Genomic DNA, 13,876 nt, shown 5'->3' with positions numbered 1-13,876 from the left:
AGGAGCCCTACACCTACAACAAAGAAGTAAAAGGCTACCCCCCTACATTACAAGATCGTACAAGTCGATGGAGACAACCCGTAGGCTGCCATCGCTGTCTGGAATCCTGACAATATATTTTTCCCGTGACAATATATTTTGCAAATATATTGTCACGGGAAACATATCTTCTCCCGGACGGGCATATATAGAGGTGACATAAAATTCCCCTAACGGTGAGGCTATATGGGTACATACGTACCAGTTTGTACATAGGTCTCAGACCTCAGACCTATGTACAAACTGGTACGTATGTACCCATATAGCCTCACCGTTAGGGGAATTTTATGTCACCTCTATATATGCCCGTCCGGGAGAAGATATGTTTCCCGTGACAATATATTTGCAAAATATCCAACTACAAATGCAGAATGCCAAACTCATAGTAGGAATGGACGCCAACTGCAGATCCCCTGCTTGGCACAGTGAAAGACCAGACCGTGGGGGTGCAAGAAATAGTCAGCGCCTAGAGGATTACATCTCCAACAGTAATCTAGCAGTTCTGAACAGACCTAATCAACCATCAAATTTCTCCAGCACCCTATGGGAGGCAAATATAGATGTAACTCTGGCCACTCGATCGATTGTTGGGCATCTCTACCCCTGAGTGGTACAAGAATACTGGACTACCTCGGACCACAGAGTCCTAACCTTTGACCTCCGCCACTCCCTCGTAGCATAGTATCCACCTCGATTCCTCTCGCCAAGATATGCCATCCAAAAAGCAGACTGGAACTTATTCCAACAAATATTGATGGAAAACGCCAGGAACTTCGACCCAAAATATCTCAATCCAGACCAACACCAACAAAAAGTAACCCAGCTTATAACTGAAGCAACAAACATGGCCATCAGGAAGAAGAAGCTCGCTCCCAAAGTGGTGCACTGGTGGTCACCGGAACTCCAGGCAATAAGACAGCGAGTGGATAATGCCCGAAAAAGGTTCCAAAGGGCACGCAAATCTTAGCCCCAAGCAGAGGTTGATATACTCAGACAGCAATACCAGGAGGTCAGGAACCAATTAAAATACGGCTCAAATTAAAACAAGAAAGAGACGCTCCTGGGAAAACCTTGTATCCACAGTGGGAAATGCAGATCCCTGGGGATTGATATATAAAATTACCACCTGTAAATTCCCCAGGGGAGAAGTCGTTGCTGCCACCTTAACACCTCAAGGGACATACACCAGATCCTGGCACTCTTCCATTAATAATATATTGGACCATATCCTCCTACCTTCAATAATTCCACACACACATGAACAGAGAACTCTCTGCGAGGGGAATGATAAATTCTCCACCCAGACAGTGGAGCCTCCTTTCACGATAACGGAACTCAACATAGCTGCAGCCAAAATACAAAACAGGAAAACTCCCGGCAAAGATCAAATAGAGCCGGAAATATTAAAAAAGGCAGTGGAAATTATACCGGATACTATATTAAACCTAGCAAATCAATGTCTCACGTGGGTTTCTTTCCAACTTCGTGGAAGACAGACCGAGTCAGACTTATCCTGAAAAACACCACTAAACCCCAGTACATGCCAGGCTCATACAGGCCTATCGCTCTGTTGTCGATGCTGAGCAAGCTCGTTGAGCGACTCATCTACCACAGAATTGAAAACCGTTACCAAAATGCTCAATTGATGTCAAGAAACCAAATCGGTTTCAGGAGGGGATGCTCCATGACTGATGCCTTCGAGAGGATCATCGATGCAGTCAGAAACTGTAACAGGAAATATTTCCTCCTCATCTCAATTGACTTCGCTGGAGCCTTTGACTCCCACTGGTGGCCCAGTGTTCTGCCAGGCTCCTACGGGCTGAAATCCCATCAAATCTATTTCACTGCACGAAATCTTACCTGGAAAACCCCAGAATCACTGTCAGCCCTCCCTTTACCTCTGTATCCAGACCGGTTTACAGGGGCTGCTTCCAGGGATCTGTCCCGGGGCCGCTCCTGTGGAACCTGTTGCTTGATGAGTTTTTAAATCTGGGTGTTCCAAATGTCATTACACAGGCATATGCTGATGATCTGATTATGATGCTTCAAGCAGACAGCAGGGCTCAACTGGAGGAGGCCATAGGCAATCAGGCCACACACATGCTACAGGATTGGGCCAAGAGGAATCTTCTAACGATCTCAACCGAAAAAACAAACTCAATACTCCTCAGGGGTGCTCTTGACCCTGGTAGACCTCCACTAATCAAAATAAATGGAGCGACCATCAAACTCAAACAGGAACTAAAATACTTCGGAATAATACTAGACCGAAACTTGAACTTCCCATGTCATCTCTGTTATCTCAGAACGAAAACAAGGAGGCTCTCGGCTCTGATAACCAAAATCACCAGGAGGGACGGGGATTAAAGAAGAGGGGCCCTCTCCCTTCTATACAAAGCTCTCTTCATCCCTATCCTTGCCTATGGTGCAGGTGCCTGTCATCAGAAAGCAAACACAGCAGTCAACAAGAAAAAGCTGGAGTCGATCCACCGATCCATACTATTGACAACTAGAGCCTGCTGCATGGTGAGCACCCATGGGCTCCAGGTCCTGGCAGGCTTCCTTCCCCTGGACCTGGAGATTGTGCGCTGTGGGCTGCTACACCAACATTCGAAAGGAAGAACAACAACTTATCAAGGCTACACAACAGATCCACAGAGAAGCAAATCCTCAGAAAATAAGAGGTTAACGGAACACCTGCAAACTATCTGGCAAAATAGATGGAATCTTTCCACAAAAGGGCAAGTCACCAAAAAATTTATACCCGATGTCAGCAGCGTATATCCTATTTTCCCGTCCTGGTTTTCCCCTGGCTTGCACACCACCTTCCTTCTTACAGGACACGGCTCCTTCAGAGGGAAACTCCACGAGCTGGAAATCTCCGACAACCCGAGCTGTAACTGTGGTCAGGAGGAAACCTGGGAACATCTTATCCATGACTGTGACAATTATGAGGACCTCAGATGTCAGCTATATACACGCATCAACTCCTTGCTAAAAAACCGAGCAGAAATAATATCGCAAGAAGAAGATAATTACTGGGCTTTCACGGTCTTTTCCCTCAAACTCTTTGAAAGACAAAGATCCCTGCCACATCATCACTAACCTGTGAAAACACAGACGTAACTACCTGAGATGACTCGAAACCCTGAACTAATGACCACCTGAAGCAGATACAGCACATGAACGTAACAAACTGGACCTGACTACTGGACTTGGACCTCCACCGGACCAATGCAAAGACGAATATTGCAACTTGGACTCGAACCTCGAAGATTGCATCTTATGATGCCATACAGCCATATAGCGCCACGGCTCTGTCTAGCCTGCTTTTTACACCTCTATCCCTGGCAGGGGTGGAGGGGATGGCCTGCTGTCTCCTCCCCCTCCTGCAACCCCTCTTTGTCCTCTGGTGGGGCATGGGCATGCCCCACTATTTCAACAGGCGTCATCTTCCCTATAGACCCCTTACTTCCAATTTCCAATCCCCCCGTCTTCCAACTCCCCTCCCATCTCTTTCCCCTTACAACAGCGCCTGCCCCACATGTACAAATTTAAAACACCAAAATTCATGCCCGATGTATTAGGAAATCTTATCACCGTCAGCGCTTATCCCTTATAGCCCCTCTAAGCAGCGTATAATGTACCATTTGTTTTATTTTAATTATTTTTTATTTATTTATTTTATATATTTATTTATTATATTTTTTAAATTTAATTAATTAATTAATTTATTTTTTTTTTAGGTCCTAGCCACTGAAATCTCAGGAAAATAGGTGGTAGGACCTGCCAGACCAAACATTAAGGGAACACCTGGCTGGCCTCCACATGGCGGAGTACGTAAACAACAGGTCCCATCTGGGTCCTGGCGGCTAACAAGCCAGAGGAACAAGGGGCACAACCTATTACACAACACATGACCCACACACTTTTAAACCTCTGGCCTTGACAGTATACTGTCCTAGATACAAATAACATACTCGGAGATGGGGTAAATCCCTCTTGCCATTAGACCCAAAAATACTCTGTACTCTGTCCATCATTGCAAACGAGGCATGCACATTGCGACAAATGGAACCGGGACTTTCGACACCCTGTGGTGGCCGAGCGTTCTCGGCCGGCTCCGGGAGGCAGCGCTCCAAACAAACCTCTACATGTGTATAAAGGATTACCTAACTAATCGAAGAATTGAGGTGGTAACACCTTTTCGAAAAGTGGCTCGATGGGTCCGCAGGGGCTGCCCCCCATGGCTCAGTCCTGGGGTAGCCCCTGCGGACATGTGGAACATTGTCTTTGATGGTTTCTCTGGCTCACCACTTGGATGAATTGAAGGTCCTGACGGTGAAGGCGGAATCTAGTTCGGGCCTGGAGACTCATGCAAACCAGGCAATACAGGTGTTACTGGATTGGGCAAAGCTACACATGTTAAATATCTCACCCACGAAGACGAACTCTGTTCTATTGAAAGAAGTGCTCGACATCCACAGACCACCGCAAATAAAGATAGCAGGAGCAACCATCGAACTTGCAAAACAAATACGATACTTAGGAATTAAAATCGGCAGTGATTAATTCTTCATCCCTCACATCATCCACCTGAAAGAAAAACTAAGGAATTACGCAGCACTAATAGCAAATCTCACGCAGGGACTGGGGATTAAACAGAAAAACCCTGTCCCTGTACTACAAAGCAATTTCCATCCCAGCCATTACCTACAGATTCCCGATATGGTACAAAAAAGCAGGAACAGTAGTAAATAAAAGACACCTGGACACAATCCAGTGTAGCATTATGCTCATCATCTCTCATGCATGCAGAACAGTGAGCACGCACGACTTCCACGTCTTGCAAGGGGTCCTCCCACTGAAACTGGAGGTGACTCGCTGCGGGCTGTTGTATCACCTGTCTAAGGGAACACCCACTACAATCTATGGACTCACCCTAGAACCAAACAGCAACCGCAAAGCAGAAAAGCATAGAATCGTGGCTCACCTGCTACAGCTGTGGTAGAACAGATGGACAACATCAAACAAAGGCGGCGAAGAGACGAAGAGATTCATACCACTGGTTTCCAAGACATATCCAAAAGCCCCCCCCCCCCCCCTGTTTTAACCAGGGGTTAAATGCAACCTACTTACTAACGGGCCATGGCCCATTCAAGGCAAAATTGAACATACTGGGTATAACGGAGGAGCTAACTTGCTCCTGTGGTGAGACTGGAACATGACATCATATAATGCACTACTGTGAGCGCTATGAGGAACACAGAAGCTTGCTAATAACTAAAATACAGTACATACCAAAAAACAAAGAACATCATCTCTTGGACACAAAAGACAACTGCGCGGCTTTTTTAGCCAGTTTGCACGAGAAGTCTTCGACCGAAGAAGAACGGAAATTGACATCCACAATGAATGAAAGTAAATTACATACTCGAAGAAAATCGACCACCCTACAAGACTGCAAAGAGCAGAGGAAATCAAAATGAGCATGAAAGAAGACAACCCCGACCAAAGTGAGGCCACAAACGGATCAAAGGATCCAACAGGACCCTACAACGATCAAGAAAATAGCAAGGTGACAAAGAACCTGGTCAGACACAGCCACAGGAACTAACCGACAAAGATGAGTACATGCAAACAAACCAAGTGAAAAAAAACCCGGACTGGACATAAATGCAGGAACTACTTGCAGTACGCCATACGGCGGTTTGAATAGGACTCCCTAGTACGCCCTATGGCGGTCTGAATAGTCCTATTCACCTTTAATTCCCAATCCCCAGGCAGGGGGAGACGGTTTCCTGTTCCCTCCCCTGCCACTCCCCGCTTCTCTAGTCCTGAGTGCCTGAGGAGTTTCGTGACATTCGTTCAAAGAAACTGAACATTGGAAATTAGGAAAAAAAAAAAAAAAAAGTATTTAATCAACAGTGTAAGTACTACAATGTATTTCCACAAGAAGACTAACCTTATTGGAGTGCCTTGGTGAGAAACCCTTGCTTTTCTTTTGGGATTTACGCTAGATACTAGCGTTATTCTCTGTTTTCCTTTGTTTGCGAGACTGTATGGTCACCATGCGGCTCGCGAAGGGAAAATAGAGAAGTGCTCCGGTATAACGCGGCTGCCGCGCTAGGATCTGGCCCTTGACTGGGGAAGGATCCCCCAAATAGTGTGTACCCTGGGCTGAACGAGAGCCCCAACTTTCTTGTGACTGGGTTAACCTTTAATTACAAACTATGCGTTCAGTGACTGCCCTCCCCCCCTCTCTGCCATAAACTTTCATGGTGAAGTGGAACTTCTCTCTCGTGCATTTCCCAACTTTTTTGATCTTTTCATCTGACCATCATCTTTAGCGTCCTCAGAAACCGCTAAGGAAAAATTTCCCATCATCCCAGGGGAATTTCTACCCTCGGCTGTTTCCCCCCCTGTGTTTCGGTGGGGGAAGGAAAAACACACACATAGTAGTGTACCTCTCCAAATTAACGTACGGACTCGTGTGAGGCATCTTTCAGCGACACCCGAAGAGACCTGTGTAGGAAAACAGCAGCACCTCGATAAACCAGACAATTCCGATTATCCGGAAAACAAATAAAATGCATGAAAACGACATGGAAGTCATTGAGATTGGTACCCTCAGCCAAACTGAAGAGAAACAGGAAGAGGCCGAGGATCATAGACCAATTGCCAAAAGAAAAAACAAAAATGGAACAGTACCAAAATCTGACCGGAAAACCCGGAGTACCAGCCAAATAAAGGATCAGCATGAACACCCAGGAGGGACAGATGACCAACCCAAGCCTTCAGAAAATGCTAAACTCGATCCAACACTACCAAAGGGAACCGTTCCAGAGCAAACACTACTGCTGCGAACGGCCTTAGAAAATCTGATGAAGGAAAACTGCAGCAGAATAACATCCGTACTACGAGCAGAAATCGTACACCAATGGAATAAACTCGAAGCCATCTTAATGAACACATTCGGCCAACTACAGAAGGCAGAGGCAATATTGGAAGCACGAAACATGGATGGAGACAAACAAATGCTACAGCGCGCTCCATCGTATGCACAAGCGCTGAGGACACCAGCAAGTGACTCGATAGTGGCCGGCAAAGCACCCGAACCCGAAAGAAAGTTCCTACCTAAACAACCACACTTAGTGGTCCTACGACCAACAAAACCCCACGACAACCAGTCCAGTGAACAACTGAAATCCCAAATAATGATAACCTAAACGAAGAATTTAAGACAACAAGAATAAAGGCCGTACGGAAAACAAGGAACGTCGGACTACTGATAGAAACGGAAACAAGAGAGGAAGCACAAAGAATAATAGAAAATCCGAAAATACCTGAACTAGGACTAACCGCTGCTGCGCCCAAAAACCGAGGCCCTTCAATCGTAATATACGACCTGGCCAAAGACCTTACCCCAGATCAACTATCAGAGGAGCTATTCCAAAGAAATCTACAGGCCATATTTCCGGACAGGAATAAGGAAGACCTAGTGACGCCCAAGTACATGACCAAGTCAAGGGATGGAAGCCGCCAAAACTGGGTTGTTGAGCTCGCGCCCATGGCATGGAGAGCTTTAAGCACCCAGAACAGAATCTATGTTAACTGGGGCAGTCACCGCTTTCGGGAGCATGTGACTGTGCCCAAATGCTACAGGTGCTGCAAATTTGGGCATACAACCCACACATGCACCCAGACAATTCCCACGTGCGGGCATTGTTCGGCAAAAGGTCATGCCTTCTGTGACTGCCCGAACAAAAACACCGACCCAACCTGTGCAAACTGCAAGAGTTTAAAGTTAGATAGCGCACATTCAATCAGAGATGGTCAATGTCCTACATACCTGAAAGCAAAGAGTTTATTCCAATCAAGACTCAACTATGGGAACACATCCTAAAAAATATAACATCACAGAGGTTAAATTCATGCAGATAAATGCACATAGAGCCAAGGCGGTCGCCGACCAAATCCGCAAGAAGGCGGAAGAAGAAAACATTGATGTAGTAATATTACAAGAACCATATGTACATATGAAGGCTGTCAGGGGCTATCCCATAACATACAAAGTAGTCCAAACGGGGGATGACACCCCATGGGCAGCGATCTTGGTAAGAAACCCAGATATAACGGTGACCAAAATCACTCAGCTATGCACATCTTGGGCCGCATGTGCCCAGCTTACCAAGGCCTTGGGCGCGTTTTATATCATAGCCCTTTACTGCCGTCCGGGTGAGGACATCGACTTCGCAGTAAGGTACCTAAGTCTGGCTAGTGATATGCTCCCAAATGCAAAAATCATCGTGGGAGCAGACGTTAACTGCCGGTCGCCAATGTGGCACAGCCATACCCCTGATAGACAGGGTACCAGAAACCGGACCAAGTTGGAAGAGTTCCTGGCAACCTCAACATTAACTGTACTAAACTTACCCAACAATCTGCCTAAATTCTGCAACACATTATGGGAGGCCACTATAGACGTCACCATGGCAACGAGGAATGCTGCCAACAACATTTCCAATTGGACCGTCCGTGAGGCCTGGACAACGTCTGATCATCGCGCCATTACGTTCAGTCTAAACAAATCACTGGCCCAGTACCTGTGAACAGACAAACCGCCCATAGATATGCCATAGCAAAGGCAGACTGGGAACTCTTCCAGGCCACCCTACGGAATAGCATACAACAACGACAGAGAGAACTCCAACGTATCGAGGACCCAAGAATCCTCCAAATTAAAACTATTGAAATCATAAAACAAGCCAGCGACACAGCCATCAGGAAGAAAAATCCAACACCAGGGAAAGTGCCCTGGTGGAATCAAAACCTCCAGCGACTCAGGAAGGAGGCACAGGAAAGAAGAAAGGCCTTCCAGCGAGCCAGGCGCTCCTGGCCGATGGCGGAAATTGAAACCCTACGACAGAGCTACAAAGAGGCGAGAAACGCCTATACAGCACAAATTAGAGAAAGCAAAAACCAATCCTGGGAGCGCCTGGTCTCCACCACTGGAAACAAGGACCCTTGGGGACTTGTATACAAGCTCGTCACCAACAAACGTCCCAGAGGGGAAGTAGTTGAAGCTACTAAAACACCTGAAGGATACTTGACTATCACTTGGGAACACACCATCAACAATATCCTTGACACTGCCTTTCATCCAGAGATACAAACAATGACAACAGAACAGAGCCGAGTTTGCCAGGCCAACGAGACTCATCAAACGGCAACAAAAGAGCACCCTTTGACCATGGAAGAGATCAGCAATGCATCAGACCAAATAAAGGGAAATAGATGCCCTGGACCGGACCTTCTGGAACTCGAAATTATCAAAAAAACGGTAGAGTACGTTCCGAACTTACTACTAAACCTATATAACCGCTGTCTCAGAGAAGGTACCTTCCCGAATTCCTGGAAGATGGCAAACGTTAAACTCATCCTAAAGAATCCAACAAAGCCACCACACCTTCCGGACTCCCACCGGCCCATTGCACTTTTGACAGTTATCCGTAAGCTATTTGAACGACTACTTTACACACGGATCCAACATTACTATGATGAGGCAGGCCTGGCCTCAGCAAACCAATTCGGCTTCAGACGAGGAACCTCCGCCGTGGACGCCTTAACTCACCTCCTGGCCAAAGTAAACAGATGTAATACAAAGTACTTCCTAGTGATAGCCGTGGACTTCGCTGGGCGTTCGACTCACTTTGGTGGCCAAGCGTCCTGGCGAGGCTGCGCGAAGCCAACATGCCGGAAAACCTCTTTAACACCATCAAAAGTTACCTAAGCAACAGAACCATCAAAGTCACTGCTCCCTATGGCACACTCTCCAGGCATGTCCATCGGGGCTGCCCTCAAGGTTCGGTCCTTGGCCCACTACTGTGGAATATTGTCTTGGACACCTTTCTTAACATCGATCTCCATGAAGTACAATCTCAGGCATTCGCGGACGACCTCATTCTGACGATACAGGCAAACTCAAGAGCCGCGTTAGAGGTCCTCGCAAATCGGGCCCTGATCACTCTCCAAGAATGGGCAAACCGAAATCAACTAAAAATATCCCCCACAAAAACAAACTCCATCCTACTAAAGGGACGCCTTGATCTTAGGCGGCCTCCGCAAATAAAAATTGGACAGGAAACAATCAAATTCTCCAACCAACTGAAATACCTAGGCGTGATACTGGACCAAAACCTGTCATTTCAGGACCATCTGAAATATCTCCGTAAAAAACATAAGACGCTACGCAGCAATGGTTGCCAGGGTCACACGTAAAGAATGGGGCTTGAAAAAGCGAGTCCTCAAACTGTTCTACAAAGCTATCTTCACTCCGATCGTCACCTACGCATCCGGCGCATGGTTTCAAAAAACTACAACAGCAGTAAACAGACGTATCACGGACCAAATTCACAGATCCATCCTCCTAACCATCACTCGCGCTTGCCGCACGGTGAGCACTCACGCCCTGCAAGTGCTCGCAGGCACTCTCCCGCTGGACTTAGAAATCATACAACGCGGCCTACTATACTACCTAGACAAAGGCACCCCACAGACTTTTCTGGGGTTCACTATTGACCTAACCAGCAACAGAAATGTGGAAAAGAAGAGGATACAAACTTACTTGCAGCAGGCATGGCAGGAAAGGTGGTGCAACTCTCAAAAGGGAGAGATCCCAAAGAAATTTCTACCCAATATTGAACAAAACTACCCAACCTCACCCAACTGGTTCTCCCCAGGTCTACAAGCAACGTACCTCTTAACTGGACACGGAGCTATTAATGCCAAACTGTCTCTACTTGGGATTCAGGTTGATCCAATTTGCACTTGCGGGGGGGCTGGAGAGCTGGCAGCACCTAATGTATGACTGCAGGCTCTATGAAGACCTACGTGGTGTTTTTCTCACCAGAATCCACTACTTACCACAGGGACAAGAACATCACCTCCTAGACACGAAGGAGGAGTATCAAGCCTTCTCGGATTACGCACAGGCACTGTTCACGAGGAGGAGGACGAGGAGAAACCAAATGACCGCAGCCCACAACCCACTACCATTATAACCAAAGAACATCTGTTCTTCAGCTCACCAGGCTCCCTTGCCTGGTGCCTTTCCACCCCCTCCCCTGCGCCGGTGGTGGGACGGTCCCCCCCCCGGCGCCCCCTACTTTCTCCTGGTGAGGCATGGGCATGCCTCACTGAGTTCTGGGGTTGCCTACTCTATCATCCCCATATTTCTGCCTTAACCCCCCCAGCCTTCAGTCTCCCACCCACTCTATCTTTATGCTAGCGAATGTCCCACACACAAAAACATAATTATGTCAAAATTCCCGTTACGCACATTCTTTCGGCTTTTATTATGCAAGCATTATCCCCCCTCACCTAACGATCATCAAACCGACGATGATGGATATATGTATCTGTCTGTACGTACGTGCATATAAAAGAGCGCGCGCGTTTTTTTTTTTTTTTTTTTTTTTAGGTCCTAGCCTCTGAAATCTCAGGAAATTAAGTGGCAGGACCTGCCAGAGTGAAGGTAAAACTACTGGGTTCCTGGTCTGCCTCCACGGGGCGAAGGTGGGGCAACGTTGGGCCTCAGCAGGGGTCCAGCGGCTAAACGACCAGATGAACAACGGTACACGACATCACACAGATACAAAGCCCTCACACTTTTTAATCTCTGGCATTTCCCAGTGAACTGGTACACCCACAATGAAAGCAACACGGAGATGGGGGAAACCCCTGGTGCCGTCTGACACTAAATACACCTTACACCTTACACCTTCTCTAGTCCTGGTGGGGCAGGGGCCTGCCCCAATGCTTTTGGGGACACCTACTCTATTCTCCCCATACTTCTAGCTTTTCCTCCCAGTCTTTAGTCACTCTGCCCTACTCTGTCTATACACCAGCGCATGTCCAACACAATGTCAAAAATTAAAATATGTCCAAATTCAAACCGCGCACGCAAAACTCTTTCGGCTTAAACCTTTTTCAGCGATTATTTTATTTTATTATTTTTTATGTATATATTTTTTTAGGTCCTAGCCACTGAAAGCTCAGGAAAATAGGTGGCAGGGCCTGCCAGAATAAAATATCAACTACTGGGTACCTTGTCTACCTCCACGAGGCTAAGTGTGGACAACGTTGGGCCCCAGCAGGGGTCTAGCGGTTAATGGCCAGAAGAACAACGATACACAACACTACACTTACAAAATCCCTACACTTTTAAATCTCTGGCCTTTATAGTGAACGTTTACACCCATAATGAAAGCAATGCGCAGTTGGGGGAAACCCCTGTGCCGCTGGACACGAATACACGTTACACTTTACACTTTTTTCCATCATTGCAGACCATCTGATCCCTTCGTGGTCATCGTACACACCCACAGGGCAATGGACTCTTTCAGCAGGACAGGGCGCCTCCCCACACAGCCGTGGTGACTAGAACATAGTCCGAAGAGCATTCCGTAGATTTTTCCACCATGGAATGGTCTTCCTGTTCACCGGATATGAACCCTGTGGAATATCTTTGGGATGCTGTGGAAAGGTTCGCTCAAGCTTTGGATCGTCCACCGTGAAATGTGATGGAATTCTGGACAGCGGTGCAACAAATGGATGTAAATACCTGAGGAACGCTTTGGTGAGCTAGTGTACCTCTCATTTTGATAAAGATATTGGTTTTAAGTTGTTATGTGTAAACTTTCTCAGCTACTTTTCGATCTGGGCTGTTTCGAAGTGCAAGGTTTTTAATTATCATATTAATTATGATGTACCGGTAATATTATTATTGAATGTAACAACACAAATGAACAAAACCATTATGAAATCAAATTAAAACTCTTACAGTTCGTTTTGAAATTGTCCTCCTCTCTTTTATTAGATATGCATTTCGTTCAATTTACTGTGTTTTATTCAACTGTGCGAAGAATTTGTTCTTCAGTGACGAAAGCACTGACTCATTCTTCCCAAAAAAGAAATAGTATTATTAAATGCTCATTCTTTATGGGAAGAACCTATATTAGGCCCCTTAATAATTAATGCCGTACTTCTCTGTAATTCCGCTGTTATCAAAGTGAAACTTCCTTATGCCAAATGCGTAAACATAGCTCACTCCATATCTTGCGTTAAAATAGTTATCTCGTTATATACCATTGGTCCAATTCGATAAAAGGATAATGTTACCTACTCTACTTTTCTTGTCTAATTAAAAAGACACCGGCATTGGTGCAGTTGTTCTGTTACTTAGCTCTTAATTTCTGCGTAGTGCGAAGTGCTTTCTGTTAAAAATTTAACTAGAATTATTAAAAAAGTATCATTTTCTACTTACGTATATTTCCACAGAAATAAACGGTGCTTCCTGGCTGAACTGTACAGCTGTTGGAGCTTAATCGGCAATTATCGATAGAAGCCTCAAAAATACCTGCAACACGAAGTTCAAATATAAAATAAACCTGGCATAAGATACAAATTTAGAAAGTAAGATCAATAAAAGATGTAATCACACATGTCCCAAAAAGCGAAGTTAAAAGTGGTCATATTTATTCACAGAAAAACTAGTCGAATATGTGATCTACATTGCTACATTGACGTACAGTATTAAAAAAGTTGCCTAATTGAAAGTTGCAGAAGTCTCTTAGCGGTTATCCAAACTACTTTAGAAAACTCTCGCGTTAATATCTAAAAGTGAAATTCTCTACTTACTCTGTGATGTACATTCTTTAACAAGGAATAGCGTCAGGAGACTGGAAATCAAAACAAACTTCATAGCTGATGTTGCAGGTGGAGAATTCGATGATGTGAACACCGAGGTCTTGAGTATCCAGATATGCCCATTTTT

General features: G+C 45.8%; 1 protein-coding gene across 1 annotated transcript in view; it reads right to left on the bottom strand.

Moving 5' to 3' along the window:
- Positions 1-13,830, bottom strand: part of LOC150077974 (uncharacterized) — a 44,278-nt gene extending 30,448 nt beyond the window's left edge. The window contains exons 1-2 of the mRNA XM_090385030.1: positions 13,741-13,830; positions 13,367-13,459 (exon numbers count right to left, since the gene is read on the bottom strand). Coding sequence (XP_090241156.1) covers positions 13,367-13,459; positions 13,741-13,804 — 157 coding nt within the window. The 5' untranslated portion in view covers positions 13,805-13,830. The remainder of the gene's footprint in view (positions 1-13,366; positions 13,460-13,740) is intronic.
- Between the last annotated feature and the right edge of the window lie 46 nt (positions 13,831-13,876).

This window comes from Mastigoproctus giganteus, chromosome 11, assembly GCF_048544385.1.
Source record: "Mastigoproctus giganteus isolate SK-2022 chromosome 11, ASM4854438v1, whole genome shotgun sequence".
NCBI classification, from domain to species: domain Eukaryota; kingdom Metazoa; phylum Arthropoda; class Arachnida; order Uropygi; family Thelyphonidae; genus Mastigoproctus; species Mastigoproctus giganteus.
This window is presented reverse-complemented; position numbering and strand designations above follow the sequence as displayed.